The 20,830-nt window shown below is 38.4% G+C and overlaps 1 protein-coding gene across 1 annotated transcript in view; it reads right to left on the bottom strand.

Moving 5' to 3' along the window:
• Nucleotides 1–20,830, bottom strand: part of eys (eyes shut homolog) — a 124,304-nt gene that overhangs the window by 84,218 nt on the left and 19,256 nt on the right. Inside the window, exons 11-22 of the mRNA XM_026355998.1 lie at nt 19,991–20,095; nt 16,875–16,997; nt 14,721–14,834; nt 12,749–12,871; nt 12,152–12,265; nt 11,313–11,546; nt 9,957–10,079; nt 9,743–9,856; nt 7,722–7,835; nt 6,411–6,524; nt 3,619–3,816; nt 1,841–1,962 (exon numbers count right to left, since the gene is read on the bottom strand). Coding sequence (XP_026211783.1) covers nt 1,841–1,962; nt 3,619–3,816; nt 6,411–6,524; nt 7,722–7,835; nt 9,743–9,856; nt 9,957–10,079; nt 11,313–11,546; nt 12,152–12,265; nt 12,749–12,871; nt 14,721–14,834; nt 16,875–16,997; nt 19,991–20,095 — 1,598 coding nt within the window. The remainder of the gene's footprint in view (nt 1–1,840; nt 1,963–3,618; nt 3,817–6,410; nt 6,525–7,721; nt 7,836–9,742; nt 9,857–9,956; nt 10,080–11,312; nt 11,547–12,151; nt 12,266–12,748; nt 12,872–14,720; nt 14,835–16,874; nt 16,998–19,990; nt 20,096–20,830) is intronic.

Raw genomic sequence — 20,830 nt, 5'->3', positions numbered from 1 at the left:
ACTTGTCGCTATTTGAATAATGACTTGAGAAACAGAACAGTGTGGCAAAAAAAATGTTGGTTGAAAATTAATTTTATTTTATTACATTCCTTATAACAAAACCTGTTCCTTTCTTCTGCAGTGTCCTTTTGTCTTTGAATTTGGAAAATTGTAGTTTATCCCAGGAAATTACACTGAAATGCATTAACCTGGGTTCTGTGCAGGGACGGTTTTGAATCCTTGTAGACTATTATATTGCAAGGAAAAATTTGCATTATTTTGTCCTTCACTAATTTGCTATGTTTTCCATAAAGCAATGTATTTTAAGAACTACATAAAACATGCTTGTTTATTTCCAGCAGTGCCTAAAATACAAAATGTTGACCACTCGTAAATATTTCAATCAATAGTTGGGCTTTAATTACTTTTGACAAAATGTAAATTTAGATTTAATTCAGATAATTGATAATTTGTTATGAAGAAAATATTACAAAATCTGTTTTAACTTCAAAATGTTGATGTTGGGTATTAAAACTCATAGTCTCCTCATCAACTAACCAGTCCTGAACTCCATAGAATCAAAACTAAAACACAGTGTTTTTGTTTTCCTGACACACATTATGCACACATTTTCAAGACCACAGACTTATTTTGAACCTAAACATTAGGTGTGGTGTATACACCAGAAGTTATCCGTCTTTGTCAGAAGAAAAAAGAATCTATGATACATCTGTTTCACTACTGCAATCTGTTAGCAAATAAGCAGCTGTTGGAAAAAAGCCCCTGGTACTCATTGCACAGTTTGTGAGCAGCACGCAGCTCCCAAGGCCTTTTTGCAGCTGCAACAGATCAATGTTATTGGCTTAAAAAACACTTGAATAACTACAGAAGTACAGCTACGCCCCGCAAAAAGAGTCTTAAGATGTTGCTTTAAACCCAAGTGTGTGCATCTGTATAAACAGACATCAGTGGAGGAGGACCAGCACACTTACTTAATAACATGTACTGAAAAGAAGTCATTTAGAAAATCCCTTGGCAGTCTTGTTTATCCCAAATATCCTGCCACTGTAGTTCAATCCAAATCTTAGCTAGGACTCTGTAAGATGTGGCTAATGAACAGTACTGGACGTGTCGCGTATTCTTCAGAAAAGAGGATAAACCATGTTCTGTGATTGGCCTTGACATCTTACACATGGATTCATGACATAGCTTGCTACAAACAAAGGAAAAAAAAAGGCATTGGCGAAGGCATGTCACTAAATGCTCATACAAAAATGTAAAAATATCAACTGTAAAGCTTCCTGAAGTATGAAGTACGGTATGTTCTTTATTGTCTGCTAATTTGGTAGTCAGTGTAAAGATGAGGACTGCAAAGGCTATGCAAATGAAGTTCAATATGTCCTTATTAAAGTTCTATGTTTTATAAGTATACTTATATGACATATTGACTTATCATAGTAAAAGCACAGCCAAGAAGGCATTAATTGCATAATTGGTATTGATGGATATTAATGGATACAATAATAAAGTGCAGATATCAATGGATTTATTCTGTTCTTATCTTTTACACTCAGACATCTGAAACGTAAAACGCTGTATTTCCTGATCCTAAACACATTTCTCACCAAGACATTTCACCTGCAATAGGTCCCAGAGTCATGTAGTTATATTGCGTTAATTTTAACATACCACAATTCATATTATACTGTATTATTGCACAGTTGTTTCAAAGATAATAGGCAGTGCGTTGTGATTCAGGTCTGTCAATATTTCATGACTATCTGTCGTGTTTTTCATTGAACTGAGTTACTTGTCATATAACGTCCCTATAGTGCCAAACAAAAAAAGTGCGTCTACTTACCAGATGGAGGTCCTTACAAATTGAGTTGGTGCTGCATAAACTGTTCACACAGTCATCAATGTCTTGCTCACATCTCAGCCCAGCATAACCAGGATTGCAAAGGCAGTAAAAGCCATCTACAACTGAGCAAACATCAGAAGGACAGTTACAGCAGCTTGCATCATAAAATTAATTCACTCTTCTCTCAATGGGTCCCACATCGATACACAGGTAAATGCTGATTAAAATAATATCCTTCTATAATATTATCCTCTGTGACTTTTTTTTATGGAAATGATCAATTAAATGTCTTCTGCCTCTTTCAGTCAAACCTGTTCTTGCTAAATATATGTGACAGGTCACCTCACTGTGCATCAGACTGACATAGCTGGACACTATAACCATTTTTAAATTAACCTGTCTCCAATGACCATTGACTTCTCTTCTCTCCTATCACTTTTTTTCCACTAGCAATCAGCTCTACTCTCCTTCAGTGGAAGCCTGAAAGCCTTGTCATTTGTTCCTACGCTCTCAACACACACAGAATTAGTGGAATAGGCGGCACAACAAAAGGGAGAGAGCCCATTTCATGGCCCTACTTTATTTAGATGTTACAAATGTGCCAATTTCTTCCATCAGAAGTTAGAATCTCCCATGTCTAATAATGCATTCCTTCCCCTCTTTAATTATTAATGATGCTAAAAAGGGATGCATCATTCTGTTTCTCCAACACAACACTGGTGTACGGGCAGCCACTGACAGGGGTAATTGCAGTTCTTACAGGAGTGAATTTATTACTTCCCCAGTCAGGGTCCCAGGATTCTTCATTATCCCAAAGATTTACCACGTAATCTATGCTGTCACTCTGTCTTGGTGCGTGTAGCTGCTATTACTCTCATTAAATGCTTTAGGTCCTGGGTGGCAGCAGCATTACTCATCTCTGCCACTGTGGCTATGGAGTGCTCTCCCTGGTGGCTGGCTGGCTGGCTGGCTGGCTGCTGAGCGCTGGCCAATAGGTCCTTGAGGCCTGCCTCACTAACCTAAGGTGAACTGGCTGCATTCAAGATTAGTCAAGACAGCTGGCTGAGGTCGACTGCAGCACAGTGAAGGATAGGATGCTCTTAGATAGTGATCCACTGCCATCACTGTTTTGTGCCAGCATAAGCCTGCTGAAACAACGTTGGCAGGATTTCAAAAATGCCACGAACGCCAGTAAAACACAAATATTGGTTGTATCAATTATGAGTATGCACAGCAGGTGCAGAGTTTCATGTATTTTAACAATTAATGTATGTTTAATCTTGGTACTTTCTTGTTTTTGTCCTTCATAGTAAAGGTAAAAATAATTAATCAAATATGAAACAATAGCTGGTGTCAAGAAATTCTTAACTCCATGACTACTACTGTGATGAACTAGGTTTTAATAAGACAACAGATGGGCTGCATGTGGGATTAATACATATAGAAAATTCACAGGGGTACAAACAATATTCTGCTTTGAGCTCTTACACTAATTTTGTCATTTATTATCATATTACATACATCGATGCTTTATTGATTTCATTATGCATTAGTTTTAAACTAATGTAGCCTTCTCCAGCAGGCACATCAGTTGGAATAACTACAATCTCATAACACTGTTATTAGCTGCAATGGTCGCCCAAAAGAAACCCCATCAGGCTGCAAGTGAGCAAAACATAATGTGACATATTCACTGCATGAAGACGGTGTGTGGGGAGATTTGCTTCCATCTTCAGTGCCTGTTATTAAGCATGTTGCCAAGATAGCCTGTTTCTTACCATCATAGCAGAAGCCATGAAAACAGGGGCTGGAGCTGCACTCGTCCACATTGATTTCACAGCGGGGGCCAGTGAAGCCCCGGCGACAGTGACAGCGGAAACCCAAAGGGAAATGGTCCTGATCCAACTCCTCCACACACACTGCACCATTCTCGCAGGGATTACTGGCCTCACAGGGTAAGAACTCACAATTGTGACCTGCAGTGAGGTAAAAAAAATAAAATAAAATAGCACACGAAGTGAGTACCATCAAGCAGACAAGGATCTGTGTAATATAATGGAACTGTATGCCAGGGGGTATTAAAGAATAAACCCATATTGTGTGTTTCCTTGGACAAGTCCTTGTGGTAGATTACATGCTGGGTCAAGCGTACTCATTAAGCAGAGAGACAAACAACCCAACAGAAAAAAATACAGATATGTGAGCTGAAAAATGTATTGCATCATATGATCCACAGTCATGTTCGTCACTTGTTTTGCACAAAATCACTGTAATCTTTTGGAAACAGTCTTCTTAATGATTCCTTTTCCCTGTGCACATACACAGTCAATCAAACACTTGCTTGATGTTATTTTAGATGCATGTCAGAATAAAACTAGCAATTGCAGTTTTTATTAAATCAATTTCAGAGGCTGATGATTAACAACGCCTGGTGTCATTACTGTACACATATTGTAAAATAACAAATGACTAAAGAGGCTTGTGACAAAACAACAAACAAAAAATTCACTCTCCGGGTCTAATTGGCAGTCATGTTTCATGCTGATTTAAATCAACTGATAAAAGCACAAATGTGGCTTTACAGCACGTTTCATTCCTAATTTGCCAACCGAAACCTAAAAGTTCTACTTTTAGAAAACAGCAATGCAAGACAACATTTTATTCAGGTCATGCATGAAGCAAACATCTGTTGGAGGAAATCACTTTTCTTATTTTCATATTAGAGGAAGTTATGAGATACAAAGCATAAAAGAAGAGAAAGAAGTAGAGAAACTGAAAAAATATGTATATATAGAAACTATCTTCACAAGGCAGATTCAGAAAATCAAGCTGGTCACGCACATTACACGAACAATCAAAATGAGCAATGTGAATTCACATTTTCTTAGTGGAGCTAGTTCACAATCGAGGTGTAGCGACATTGCTTGGGAAATAAGTGGCAGCGCTATTACTGACAAACACATAAGTATTTTTTATAGAACTGGTCATTGTATAAGCATAGAAAAAATATTACAGGTCCGTGAAGAGTTTTTTCTGATGTAAACACTGAATCAAATAAATGTCTGTAGTGTCTCTCACTGAGAGTCAACAACCCACTCCAGAGCTGTTTGCAGCTTTTTGTTGTTGTTGTTGTTGTTGTTTAAATCCCAGCCACTATCACAAACTCCTGCTATGGCATGAAGTAAAACTTCTACTTCAAATCATCTGTATTAGTATTATTTACTGCAGTAGTTTCAGTCACACTGTGGTTGCCTGTGAGATACAGGGTAACAACATATGCAATCAACATATTAAACTTGGTTTAAGAGCTAGTTAGGAATCAAACTGTGGCATTAACTTGTCTTGACATGCATACTGCTGGCCCGTTGTGTAAACAACAGGCTTGTGACCAGAGGTTGTTGGTTCAATCCCCTGACCAGCAGAAATACATTTGATTGAGACATGTGAAAAAGCAGCTCTTACCCTCCCCTCACACGCAGTGCACAGTGTGTGCATGTAACTGTGTGAGTGCAATCAGCGGCCTCTCAGTGAAACTGCCCCGAATCAATAAAGGTAAAAATAAAAAAAAATGTTAAAGACTCTGAGGCTGCGTTTGAGTCAGAGGGTGCTTGTATAATTCAGTCTGATCTACAGTGGCTCCTTCAGCCGGGCTTCCTATAGTATTTTCAATGACAGTTGAACACGTCCATGTTCATTTTCATCAGTCTTTCTCTTTAGGCTGCCAGTGTGTCTGTGCTGTTTTTTTATCCCATGTGCCATTTTTTTTTTTTTTTTTAGGAGTCGTTTCCTGCTGGCCACCCTGTTGTAAAGCCTATATTTGTAAAGTGGCGCCCTGACTGTTGTCCTTCCAGAAATAGCTCACTGCCAACAAGCTCACTAGATCTGTCGGAGTGGTCTTGGGTTTTGACCAAGGCCCTTCTCGAATGCTTCTTTGGTTTGTTTATCTGGCGATAAAAATATTTTGCAACACTGATGAGGCCTTTTGTGCTCTCATGAAAGTCTCACAGCTAGAGCTTTATCTGCACTTTTTGGGTTGGATGTTTTGCTGCTGTGATGATGAACAATAATAGGCCACTGAGTAAATATTGTACATTTTCAGTGTTATTCAAAGTAATATGGAGCTTTATCGCATATTTATACAATATGTCAGCACTGTGTGGATTTTTATTACATCAGATACATGGTTTTGACTACAAACAGTGATCATTCATTAAATTGGGTAAGAGCTTTTCACTGTCTTTTTCTCTGTTCTGTAATAAACACTGTGAATAATTACCTCACATCACCCATCAGAATGTTTTCCATTAGTATGAACTGATGTGTCGTACAGTGACATTACTCCAGCGCTATTCGTTGACTAAATGATCACAGTCGCTCGTGTGGCAGAGGCACTTATCATAGCTTACATCTCACTAATTAGTCAAGTTTTCTTTATTTAAGTACAGGTACAAATGAAGATGTACCGATTTTGTCGAGACACGTGAAGTGAGTTCAGACAGGTGAAAATTATAGTATGTGAAGTTAATTAAGTCTGCTTTTTGTCGCCATTCCCTCAGTGCTTGCTCATTACCTTTAAATGGAGCCACACATTGGCAGAAGTAATTACCAGGCTGGTCAATGCAAGTGGCTCCATTCTTGCAGGGAGATGAAGCACACTCATCAATGTCGAGCTCACACTTTGTACCTTTGACAGAAAAGAACACAGTTTGATAAATAGGTTATATTGACACAAATGTTTGTCACTTAAAGACCAGTCTAAATCACAATGAGTCTAAATCATAAAATATACCACTGTGGGTTCTGCAAGTAAATCAGAAGAGAAGCTGGCATTTTCTCTCTGTGTACTACTGCCTATACTACAGACTTGTCTTCATCACTTTAGTTGAACCACAATCTTTCATTAGGTTGACATATAAAATAAACAACATGAACATTAAGAAACTGTTGTGTTTTTTTGTTTTGTTTTGTTTTAGTTTCGTTATTTTTTTTTGCAAATTACTTGTTTTGGAGAATTCAGACCTTAATATCAAGCACACAGAAAGCTGATGATAGTGCACTGGAGCGCTGAATACAGCTATAATGCCTGAGAGGATTCCCTATGGTGCTGTAGCAAGGTATGAAACAGCAAAGAACACCCTCACAGCAAGACCTCCATTCAGATATCATTTCAGAAAATTCAAAAAAAAAAAAAAAAAAAAAGAAAAGTTTTCTTCAGCATATTATTCATGGAAAGTTTCACAAAGCACTCCTTTGTGATAATAAGCTTCAGCGCTGCAGTCAGTTTTATTGTTTGCAACACACTTCGTCTATTTCTATGTGGGAATTATGTGCAGTTAGGAAAAACGCTCAGAGTTATTGTGTTTGACTTTTACCTGTGGAAATACATTATCTTTGTTTTAATCCAGAGGCATTATTCATCTTTGTGCTTTTCACAGTTGGCGCCACAGCGGCACAGGCAGGGAAATAATTATTCAGCAAGATTTTCAAATGTAGTATTAAACTACTTTGGTGTCTATTATAATGAGGAGCTGCAGATGGCTGCTGCGCTGTAATGCGTAATTTATGAATGGAACTGTGATTGTCTGAATGCGTCGTTTTAATTGGTGTCATGCAAACACACGAGTTATGCAATCATTCTCGAAATGTAGGTCAGTGTATCTACAACCTTGTTATAGAAAAGTGACACTTGCATACAGTGGTGAGGCTGCAGAGTGATTCTTAGTTAGCTGAAAATACACTACCACCGCTAATTTGCTAATGTTAGTATGTTAACACGCAGGTTGTGAACACAAACTGTCATACAGTATCTTTAAACTAAACCTCTGAGAACTGGTGTTTTGTGCACCATGACGTGTTTTCCTTCATTAATGCATTCACTAACCTGTAAAGCCAAGCTTACAGACGCAGCCATAGCCATGGACAAGGTCAACGCATGTGGCATTGTGCAGACACGGCGAGGATATGCATTCATCTATGTTGACTTCACAGTAGTTGCCTGTAAAGACATTAACAGCTTCAGCTTTGTTTTGTAACATTTTACGACTAAATATGATGTTTTCACAGCTAGACAACTGTGCTGGTCCTCCATAACATGAAATATAAATGTTTCCCACCTGATTAGGCCTCTCTGAAAAAGCAGATCAACTACACACAAACCAATCTGTGAGGTGATTTTTTTGTTTTATTTTATTTTTTGCAATATTTCTCTTTTATTTTATTGGTAAGCTTTGGACGAGGCTGTTATATAGTGTGAAATGCCAGCGTGAGGAGAGCCCTATGAATTAGTGCATTACATTACAGGTAATTACAGTGACACTGCAGGAGACAGAGCTTGTTTTATAACCTACAGCGACCTTCTGTAATCTCCTCCCATGTGGCCTGAAAGTGGACTGAAGGTTAGAGCGTGTTAAGTGTTGACATATTGGTCGTTTAAAGGATGTTGTCAATAATGATGCTCATTTCAGTTTCTCTTCAACACACTGGAGACACTGAAGAATTTTTTTTTTTTTTTTGAGGATTTCGGTCTCTGCTTTCTATCCGTTCTCCTGTATTTTCTTTAAATTATCATCTAATTTACTGGAGAAATTCTCTTCAGCTCACAGTCAAACAGATCACACACAAATCAAACAGATCGCACAGTTTCATGAATAAACAAGCGGAAGACTGAACTTAATATATGTAAATGTATGGAGATTAAATTTAAATCAACAAAGAGATCACATTTAGCAATAATGTTTATACTGTAGGATTAGCAAGGCATTCTGCATATGCTCTTTAATCACTGTATGATATATATTATATATGCTGTCATAACGTCACATTTTATAGCAGCTCAACCAATGTATGTTCTTTGAAAATGCATTTTAGAAATCTGTGTCTGCATGTGAAGACATTTTAGAGCTCAACCCGGCTGAAAGTGACATATATGTATCTGGTTTGGCTAAAAACGTTACAAATCAGTTACTGATGCTCTGCTGCCCGACCGCTAACCAGAGAACACATTACACTTGTTTTTAAGTCCTTATGTTGTTTGCCTGTCAGTTTCTGTATCGATTTCTAAAAATCTTTGACTTGTTTTTTAAGCACTTCATGGTTTTGCACCAGCTACTTTGTTTGACATGTTTTCCGTCTATGAACCTGGACGACCTCTCAGATCCTCTGGCGCGGTCTTGTACTTGTTCTAAAGTGTTGGACAAAAACTTTTGATAAGGCAGCTATTAGTTTTCATGGTCCAAGCCGCTGCTACAGTCTGCCTGAGGATCTGAGAGCAAGTGTTGATGTTTTGAAAAGCCACTTCTGCCTGGCTTTTGATTAGACTGTTTGATGCTTTATTCTTTTTTGCATTCATGTATAGAGCATTATCTTTTCTTTATCCGTTTAATTTAAATCTATTTAAGGTATTATTATTTTAATTTTTTAACTACTCTCAAATAGTTCCTTTTTTCTTGTTATCACCTTGTCAGTCATAAGCACAGCCCTTCCAATTGCACGACCCTGTGTGAGAGGTGCTATACGAATAAAATCTGATTGATTGATGATGGATTGAGTGGTTGCATGCTATGGTGCGTGTTGTTGTGCCGTACTTTATGTGGAGCAGCTGACTGGCACGGAAATAGAAAGTGATCACTCGAAACACGTGGCCAAGTAGACTGCGAATGATGCATCACGAGCCGGTACGTGCAGAACATGTACCGCCTTTCACGGGGTGCAGGGAGATAAATTTATGACATGTGCATGGACACGTATTGTGATAAGGTACAGTAAATAATGCTCAGACGAATTATGACCTATACACATCTATACATTTTCACGGCATTACTTTGGAGCTATATGTCTCAGGAGAATTTAATTGCGACGATAAAATAAACTGACTTTGAACAGAGTGGTGCAAACAAACAGTACCTGTGACTCCGAGAGGACACTGGCAGCTGAATGAGTTGAGCTCATCAGTGCAGGAGCCTCCATTTTGACACGGCTGGCTGAGACATTCATTCACTTCAATCTCACAGTTATTTCCTAAGAAAGTATGAAAGGAGCACAACACGTTGACACATTGCCTCTGTGAATAAAACGCCACTAACTCACAAAGAATGACTTCAAGATAGCTTTCAGTTACCAATAAATCCTGGCGCACAGAAGCAATTGTAGCCGTTCAGAGTGTCTTTACAAATGCTCAGGATTCCACACGGCTGTTCGTCACAATCGTCAATATTTATCTCACAAAACTGGCCCGTTAAACCTGCAGAGAGAAGACATGATGTTCAATAGGACTGCTTCATTTCAGATAACCTTAAGAGTTATCCCTGTAGGCTGTTGGACCACCTTGCCTAGTAAAGATCTCTAATAATGATCAAACAGCCCTCAATCGAGATGGCTCCAAACATTACAGAGCAAATCAAATTAGGTGATTTTCTTCCGTTTTTTTTTTTTTTTCCTAATAAATAAGTAAATAAGAAAACATACTGGACAATGACTGTATTATTAATTAAAGAGATAAGCTGTGAAATTCACAGAAACCATGCATGTATTTAGGCAAAACTACGTTTGACCAATTAGTTAGCATTCAAATGATTCATAAACTGTAATTAAAATAATGACTTAAGTAATTAAAAGATCCCCCCAAGGTGTTGACCACTAGTAAAACACCAAGTAGCAGCATTTTTGTTAATTAGTCACAGTTTTGTTTGGATTTCATGTCCTGCCGAAGGACTCGCACACATACAAGCATGCAGGCTACATGATACATGTCTCTGCTGACATTTTCTCACTATTCCACTGTTGAGTTAGTGGCAGTAATGTGACATAAAGCAATAAACCCGCAAGGGTAGGATAGAAGAAGACTGATGCATATCACACAGTATTTCAATGCAGGTTATAAAATAGTCAAAAATAAAATTGGATTTTTTTGTATATAAATATAATATTATTATATTATATTATTATATATTATAAATATATAATAAGGCTGCAACAAAACACTTATCTACAAAAGTGTGTTAAGGAAGGTACACTAATTAGCAACTACTTAATACGAAATTAGGCAAAAAAGAAATTCACTGTGCAAATGCTATTTCACATTTAACTGAATTTTTACACCTTTTATAATGAAATGAAGCCGTTTAATTTTAATGTTAGGGACTCCCTACCATATACAGTAAGACTAAAATGCTATTGACCGTCAGTGTTTTCCTTTGATCGTAAACTATTCCTTTGATAAAATACTAACAATAGACCCATGGCTCCATTCAAAGCGTCATCACTGCTTTGAAGTCAGCTCACAACCTGATGAACTGAGCCCTGACTTGCACATTTCATAACGCTGCTACATGTTGTTGCTTAAGGCTGAAGAGATTAGACTCCCACAGTGAAGGAAGCTGAACAAGTGAAAGCATCAAACCAGGAGTGCGTCTGCTATGTACATCATTCATTTTTGGGGGGAATGAAACAAGCCCCTGCTGGATAGCGAACCTACCTGGTAAGCAATCACACTTGAACCCCCGCGATAGACCCACACACACTGAGCCATGTTGACACAGGCCTTCAACGCAGTGGTTTAGAAGTGTTTTGCAGTGCGTCCCAGTGTACCCGTGTTGACACACACATCTGTAAGTATTTGCCAGCTCTTCACAGAAGAGAGTCCCCTCAGGGTCGCAAGGATTTGACACACATTGGTCCACAGATGAGGAGCAGTCATCGCCATGATATCCTGTAAGCAGTGGGATCAAAGAAGTGATTGATGGGCTGTGCTGTTTACAGTATCCTCCCGCTCTCCCACGTCTAGCACACATCATGGATTGTGATTTCACATAATGCTGTCACTGCCAGTATTTTTGCCTCCCTGCTGATTTACATATTTTAAGCAGCCAGAGCATAGAGCACAGAAAAAAAACAAGCAGGGATTTCAGCAGTGGTACATAACGTACAAAGTACACAACCCTCTTTTTCTACAAATTGTAACTAATTTGTGAATTGCTACGTGTGCTTTTACCTCTAAGCAAATGGTTTTCGCTTAGAGGTAAAAGCTGTTTTGGTGATACCAAAGTAATCAACAACACACAAATATGCTTTCATATGCATTAAGGGCTGAATTTACAAGAGGGATTGATGTACAATTAAGCCAGAAGAGCACATGACACACTGTGATTATAGTGATCATGTAGCTTAGTGTTGTTTCCTTTGAACACGTTATTGTGCGTTTGCATTTGTAGATGAATAATTGTAACAATTGCCAAAGAGCAAAAGGCCAAATTCTTATATCAGCCTGGGCATAACAAAATCTATTCAGAATCTATTAGAGAACAGTTTGAATACCTGGAGCGCAAACACACTGAATGTCCCCAGCGGTGTTTTGAGAGCAGGTTCCTCTGTTTTTGCAGAAATCTACATTTGATGCACATGCGGAGATAGGTGTGGAGCAATTCTTCCCTGAAAGGTAAATGCAGACTGTTGCGGTAACAGAACTCTACAAGGATGGGAACAAAAACTACTAGGAAACACAACCAGAATGATTACACATCTCAATAACCTGTCAAACAAATGAGTTCGACTGCAGAGAATAACAACTATTAACGTAATGTGAGGTATGCGTGTGTTCTGTAATGAAGCCAGTAGGGGTGATGTCACGGCACAAGTGGATAAAACGTGCCTATACTGGCTTACAGCATTTTTTAAAAAACATTTCTTAACCAATATATTATAATTGGCTGAATATTCACTATTCACTTTTGACAGGAGGAGACAGAAAAGCTATCTTTATACTCAATCAGCTGCAGTCATTCTGAAATTGGTGAATGAGCACTTACATTAGACAATAGAACTACTGTGATGGTTATCACTGCTGAAGAGTCATCCATCTGCACTATATTCATTAAAGCCTAAACTATGAAAATAATGACATAGATAACTCACCAGCATAGCCCGAAGGACAGATGCACTCATAGTCTGCAACCAGGTCAATACATGTGGAATTATTGGCACAGTATCCATAGACACATTCATCATAGTTGATTTCACAGTTCAACCCCCCAAACCCTGTATGAAGAGAAAAATAAAAAATCTCATCAGAGATGGTGTGTTCATGTCGGTAAGAACCAGATTTGAAATGATTCTAATTAGTATCAAATTACACCCGAAATCTATTTATGCCGTCGTGAAATTTTACATGACTTTTCACCGCAAGCTCATCACGAGGAAACAAGCAGCCGCCTGTGTTAGAGGAAATCAATTTTATTTTATCTTTTTCTTGTTGTGTCTGCCATTTGCCATGGCGATTAATTCCATGTTATATCATCGCATTTGATATTTTTGAAAATAAAAGGTTGAAGCAATGATGGAAAAGTGAATCCTGCCAATATCCGACATTTTAGTCCCTCTAAATATATTCCACTGCATGGTCACGCTACAAAATGACTATCATTAGCACTGTCACACACTGCAGCTACAGGAGGCCCATGACTAATGCTTGGCTATCAGCACCATCGGTGCAGGTCAAATTCTCATCATTTCTCAAACTGACCATGGAACCAATTTCCACCTCTCTCCATGTCATAAAATTTGACAATTATCTTGACTTCATTAAAAATGCATAACAAGCTTCACCCGCAATCAAGGTTTAATCAGAGGTATGTCTCACAGGTAAGATGTCAACTGGTCCAAGAAATTATTGGAAAAAATACCTGAGATTTATTCCTTCTAACGCTAATGGTGCAAGTGACAATTTATGATGGGATGATTCTTTCTGATTGGAGAAACGTGTATTAGAGTTGGGCTCAGAAAACTGTGTAACTGACAGTCATAATTAACGAAGGCAGCAATCAACGTTTTGTGCTCAAAAACAAATCTGGTTGAAAATATTTTTTCCAAGAAAACACTACAACATGCGAGTTCAATCATCTATTAATCTCATGTGATCTTTAGCTCAAGTCGAATCAGCAGGAAATGTATTTGTTCGGACACCACTGTGCTAACTCTCAACACTCTATGACACATACAGTACAGATATAACTGTCTATCACATGAAGGACAAGGAGTCAAACAAAGGCGCTGATCCAAACTGTTCAGTCCTTGACTATCCCCCTATTGCAAGTTGTCGGGGTAGATTCAACTAAACTGAGTCAGACACTGATAGGAAATAGTCTCCATCGAATGTAATGTGCAAGAAGCGCTCTCTCCATTTCAGAGCAATAATTTAATAATAGTCAATGTAATGTTTTTTGATTGTTCAGATATACTGAGAGGATCTTTTCAGCAGGAAAAGGGGAATCTGGGGAACAATGTTTCAAACCTATTTTGTGCATTAATGAGTTCTAGAGTGGATAATGTTGAAGAAATTGGTTTAACGGGGAGGGGGGGGAATCAAATTTCTCTTGTAATTGTTCAAATGAATAAAAACATAGTTGATGGGAATGGAAATTGGTACCAGTGCTCAGTTAACCACAGTGGAACATGTGGTTAAGTTTATACAAATGATTAAGTGCATCTGGGTTTATCGTATACGTCTAGCTACTCTACTGTGGGTGAAACTCATCTGTTTCATTCATGACGGATGAGGGAAAAGTGGCTGCATGCGTGCTTTTGGAACATTCTCCAAGATAGTTATTGTATTGTACGGTTGTTCGGCATCAAATGGAAGAACGCACATGCTTATTGATGCTTTGCTTATTGCTGTAGCTGCAGAGGAAATAACTCAACATTACTTCATCTCCATTCGACTCAATGAGTGACGACTTCTGAATGGCTTTTCATTTGAGCCAGAGCCACAATTCCAAGGCTGAAACCAGTTGGTTGCACACTTAAAAAGCAACAAAGATCTGAATTAACCGCATAATCTCATCATCTTGACTACTGGGGGTGGGGGGGCTCTAATTGCATTGCAACTTACCCTCTGAGCAGAAGCACTGATACAGGTCAGTGCCATCCACACAAATACCACCATTCTGGCATGGCTTTGACTCACACTCGTTGAGATTTACTTCACACAATGACCCTCCAAACCCTGCAGCACATGTAAAAAAAAAAAAAAAAACACAGTTATTGGAATCCTATTGTCTGGTTTAATTTCTCAGCCAATTAGGATCAGCATGACTTTGTTTTCACAAACAAAAGCTGCTTTTCAAAGCTTCTATTGATTCAAAGAGCTTGCTGGGCACATACAGACTCAGCTCACTGGATCATTTAATCGTGTTTAATAAGAGCCAGTCATTGCCCTTCTGATTTATTACATTAAACAAGCCAAATCCAGTAATTTTAACATCAATCTATGCACAAAGGGAACCACGAGAAACATGCATCAGTGCACAAGTGTAAATGCACTCACACCATGCATGCACACACCCACACAGGCCATTACAAAGAGGAAACATGTCAGTGTTTGAGGCATATTATAGCCGGTGCTATTCAGCCTGTGCTGTATGTGGGTTAACTTCACAGTTTACCATAGAGCATTTGTTATGTATGTATACTGTGAATATTTCACAGTCAGCCAAGACTAAACAGAGCGCAAGGGTCCTGAGATGCTCTTCACAATAAAGACTGTGGAAAGAAAATGAATATAAGAAGAAAAGTCATGGAATCTGTCTTCCTGCAGAATAAGCAGTTTCTCTTCCGAAATAAAACTGTAGCATTATACAAAAACAAGAGCAACAAAACAAAAACAACCGCTGCATTGTGAGAACCCGCCGGATGACAAAAAACTGTCTAATGCCAAAGAAGGGCTTTTGATGAAACAATAGAATTTGGAGCTCAAATGAATGTATGGCAAAAATAAGTCTTGCACTGCAAAGTTGTTCCTTAGAAATAAATGCTAATGTAAAACTGGAAGTTACTCCTGTCAAAAACTGCTTTTTGGTTGTAAAAACACAATTACGGCCTCGCAAAATATGCTTTTCAAGAACTTTCCTCAGCAACAATATAAAGTAGCAACGCTATATTTATTTTTTGTCATACTTCTGAATCATGCTAGATCATACGTGCTACATCCACCATTTTGAGTTAATGCAACATTCTCGGTTCAGGGATGTGATTTAGTGGAAGTACTAAATGCTAGGTCAAAGAGTTGACAGCGTGGGATATACAGTGTGGTGATGCAGGGTATGAGTAACATGTTTTGCAACACATTAGGTTGGAAAGCATGAGATAATAAGGATGCCAAGACTGCCAACCTGAAACATCTAGACAAGTCATCATCTCGCCGCTTGCCCTTGAGAAGTGATCTGAAGAGAGCAGCTCGCCGCAGGTTGATTTCATTTACATAAGAAATCACTCACAATCCTTCACTTTGACGTGTGCCGAGCATAAGTGCAACAGGAGTAATGAAGTTCCGGTTATTGATTGGGTTACATGAAATTCTATGTAACAGCCATTCATTTGAAAGGAGATCAAGCTGATGTGCAGCGGTGTCGGCTGAATTATGATTGGCGTGACAGGCAAGATGTTTTTATTTCAGGCACCATAACTGCATCCATGAATAAGCGGCATGAGATCTTGAGCATGTACACGGTACAGCCCTGGCATCCTGTCACTTACTGCGCAGATAGGCTCGACTTGCAAGACTCTGAAGTCTGGTATCCCTTGGCAAGACTCAGTATCTAACAGGTCAAAACTCTTCTCCTTATTCCTGTGTTATCCCTATCGCTGCTGGCAGCTACAGCTGTGATAAAACTGTCATCCTTATGGAGAGAAATCAGAAGGATTTGACTGACACATGCACCAAAGTAGCAAGAACATAATTATCAAGGTGCAAAAATATTTTTTTTGGCCAATTTTGTTGTACATGGTGTAGTAAATGCAATTTACTACACAGCAAGCAGCACATAAGGAGGACTGATCTGATAAAACAAGAAAAGTGGATTTACTTTTTGATTTACAGACAGCTAAACAGTTCCCCAAGCCAGGATTTACTGTACAGCACCATTCGGTATAGGAGACTTGTCAGAAAGCAGGTGAAAATACAGTCCTCAGTGTCGCCATGTGCTCATTTTCCACCTGTTAATATACCGGTATGACAAATTTAACACCACTTAAAGGTCTTGCTCACCTCTTTCACATGTGCAAGACACATTCTGTCCATCCTTGGTTTCCGTGCATATTAATGTGTGTTCGCCACACATTCCAAACGAGCAAAGGTCAATATCCACAGAGCAATCTTTCCCCTTGAAACCTGCAATTAAAACAGATTTGAAAAAAAGAAAAAGGCAAAGCTTGGAAAAGAAGCAACAGGAATTGAATTTATACCAATAGTAACAGCACATTAGTCAAGACATATTTATGTGGCTGTATATTTTTTGCCCTATAAAGACACCTTTTCTTTAGCAGATTGATGGGGGTATTGATTTTTGCCCTTGCAATCTACCTGCAATGCAGTATGCTAATTGAGTGAATCATTGACAGAGACCCACCCTACTAAACTGATCTGTATCACATTTATCTGCCCCACCAAATGCACGCCTGCATGTCACTGATAGATTCCCATGTCGATATCTATTGTTGTAAATAACGCGAAGACACAAGGCGTGACTGATAGTCATTACTTCAAGGGAGAAATCTAAAATAGATCCCCATATATAATTCAGGTCACAACAACAAAGACCAGTGTTTTACATTTTTGCTTTAAAATTGTGCAGCGATAAAGTGTGTGGCACAGGATTTAAGGAGAATATCTGAGTTTTCAACAGTCAAATGTTAAAAATGTTCTACTCATGAAAAAATAAATAAATAAAAAAACCTTTCTAAGTCTGAGGGAAAATGTGGCCAGATCCATGTCACATTCATCTGGGTGCAGTCATTGTCCGCAAAGTAGGTCCTACTCCCTGGCAAAGGAGTGATATATTTCAAACACCACCTCCTAATACAAATCCCTTTCTCAAAAATATATTACAGAGAACAGTATTTAATATGGAGTACTTCTGGCTGTAAGCGATCTCCATTGTCTTTGTAACCTGTATGCGGAGCAGTCTATTCGACATCAACACATCTACCTAGGTGTTTGATGACCTTCCAACTACCCTTTTCCTATTATATTATGTATTGCCTTGACTAGTTAATGGACAGCTATTGCCTCCAACAGAGTGTTTCCGAAGTGTTTAATAACCAATTGTGCATGCAATTCACTCTGAGGTTAATGTTGCATGAAGGAATGTCACATTTACAGTGTCACCATTTCCAAGTGGGACTCCCTAATCTATCTGACAGCTACTAGCAGCTCAGCCAAACTCTGCTGCAGAAAGACACAGACAGTCAGAAAGTTCAACTTCTTAAAATGCACCATAACAAGACACCCTTCTGTTGTGTTGAACACACTGACGACAGTTCCACGTGTGCTCTTGATGATAACAGCCGTGTGTCATAGCTACTCCTTGGCTCTGAGAAATGCTGTTCATCAGCAAATTTAATCATTGTTCATCTCCAACGTTCTGGCTGCTTCACTGAGCTGACGAAGTGAAAAATCATGTTCTTGGATAAGAAAAAAAAAAAAAAAACCTGCCAAATTCAGTTGTTACTCCAAAGTCAGATTAATAAAGCAAATGAGACTTATGATTATGAAAAGTGGATTTAGCTTGTGTAGTTCATTACCTCAACCAAATAGGTTACAGCAGCGGCCTTATTTGTTGGGCTTCATGTTAGTTAGTAGATACTGACGATCAAAGATTAGATTTTAACGATGCCAGTTGTGCTCACTTATTTATGATTCTTCACCACAAAACAATAATTATTTTTCCCTTTAATATTACCCGGTTATCAGTTTACCCAAAGAAAAAGTCATGATGAAAGAAAGTATGAAATTGAATGGTACTAACTTTGTGGCCATTAGTGTGGGTCAGTTCATGTTTTAGGTCTTCTCCAAAGACTGAGGCTGTTTTCTGCTAACTAACACAACCGATTCACACTGATTCTAAAGAAATAAAAGTTGAACTTTGCTAATCGGATATTTTAATGTGTATCTGCAAACCACTGGTCAAAAGGCTGAACTGTAAAATATCTTCGTGTGATTTTTGCAGGGAGATGGAAGCAAACCTGACAGACCATTTATCTAATTGAATTTCTCAAAAGATAAAGTGATCAGAAACATCTGTCTATAAATCTGTCAGAGAAATCAAAAAAGGTAATGGAAGCTTCACTGACACATTGGTGTTCTGCTTTTCTCAAAATCGAATTAGAGCAAAATGCAGAAGAAAGTGAGATCAGATAATGTCCAGTAATTCATTTCTGTGTCCATAATGTCCTAAAAAACACACCAAGGAACAGGTGCTGTATCTGTCCCGAGGTAGTAAATGTTTTAATGACTCTAACATTTATGTTTTTAACCACATTGAGTTGGATTTATCATGCAATAGAGCAGAGACATATTTAGCTGAACTAAAAGATACACGGTGACAACAAAACAGTAGCGATATTTATTCACTACTTAAATCGGAGGGGAGATCACAAAAATGTCCAATATACCAAGTGTAGTTTTTCTGTCTTTGTGGAATATACCAAGAAAATAATTTGCCTAGAGTGTCAGAGTATATTTTGTGTCCTGTCAACACCTATGCTTTGTGGAGTTTTTTTTTTTTTTTTGTCAAATATTTGCCTGTAAATCCTGCTATGTGGATTGTGACTGTTTACAATTGAATGTGACATTGGACTTGTAATGCCAAGTGGGCTGGCTGCTGCTTTCTGACTTCAATCAAGTCTAAGTGATTAAGTATTTTATTACCAGAGGGCAGAGTGAAATCAGCTGCACGTTAAAGGGTGCAGCAACTCCCCTCTATTACGGATTGATTATGGATCATTTTAGGGACATGTGTTATAAAATGTTGAACATATAGCAATTTGTAAAGCTGGAAAACTGAATGTTAGGTGCAGCAGGGACGTCATGTCTTCAAAGGTAGATTTTGACCTTGGCTCTACAGTAGAATAATGTTTTGTTTAACCTAACCCTACGCAGATTTAGCACCTTTATTCGCTTCTCGTAGAGCCCTTCAAAACTAGCCCACAAACTTTTGCTATCTTTGGAGGTGTATGTCAAAACAAAAAGTGAAAAATGAAGGTAAAAAAGTAAATGCTTGAGAACTAAACTTTTCATGTATTCCCAAGGTACAGTATAGAGAAAATTAATAGCATGATATTTTTGTAAACATGCTCAATAATACACAAGTAGTCTGTACTTACCGAGCGGACAGTGACAAATGTAGTCATTTATCAGATCTATACACGAGCCTCCATTTAGACAAGGCTGCGACCAACAATCATTTACATTCTCAGAGCAGGTTCTTCCTGCAGGACAAAGAGACACAAATAAATAAACTCTACTTAATGTCATGGGGAACACAGTCTAAAATATGTTTCTACTAATAAATGTAGCTGTCACTGTGGAAATGCAACCATTATTGGACGTTATGAATCTTAAATATGGGAACAATAATATTACCACAACAACATTTTCTCAGCACCACCTGGTTAATTGAAGACCGAATTTGACTCCACGAGCTAGTTGATTACCTCGGATTCTACTGGCTCAAATGCGATTGGATGATTATATGTTCAGCATGTCTCAGCTTGTATGCATGCGTAAATGGAGTGACCTCAATTTTAGTATCCTCTGGGCAAGAGTTAGACATGAATTGATTTAGGATTTTACTGACAAATTTAAAGCTCCACTAGGTCTGGCCTCAGGCGATATTTCAGACCTCTATGAGCCGGAGAGCTCATAGAGAACTAACAGCCTGACATCCTCACTGCACCGCTCTTCAATCTGCACTGCTGCCTGCACCAAAGGTAATTGTACTTTTGCCATCCTGACCTCACACACCGGCAAACTCTCTGTTAATCATGTTCTGTAAGATACTGATAATTAAGAGAACTGTACCTACGGCCTAAATATACTGTACAAGATACACTCCGGACTACACACTCTATGACAGATATGATACTGAGCCAGCTCCGTATGCCAGCCAATATTAATTAATTTACCAGCTAACACATTACTGCACTACTTTTTAGTTTGGACAT

Source organism: Anabas testudineus, chromosome 15 (genome assembly GCF_900324465.2).
Source record: "Anabas testudineus chromosome 15, fAnaTes1.2, whole genome shotgun sequence".
NCBI classification, from domain to species: domain Eukaryota; kingdom Metazoa; phylum Chordata; class Actinopteri; order Anabantiformes; family Anabantidae; genus Anabas; species Anabas testudineus.
Note: the sequence above shows the minus strand (reverse complement) of the source record. Positions and strands in the feature narration are given on the sequence as shown.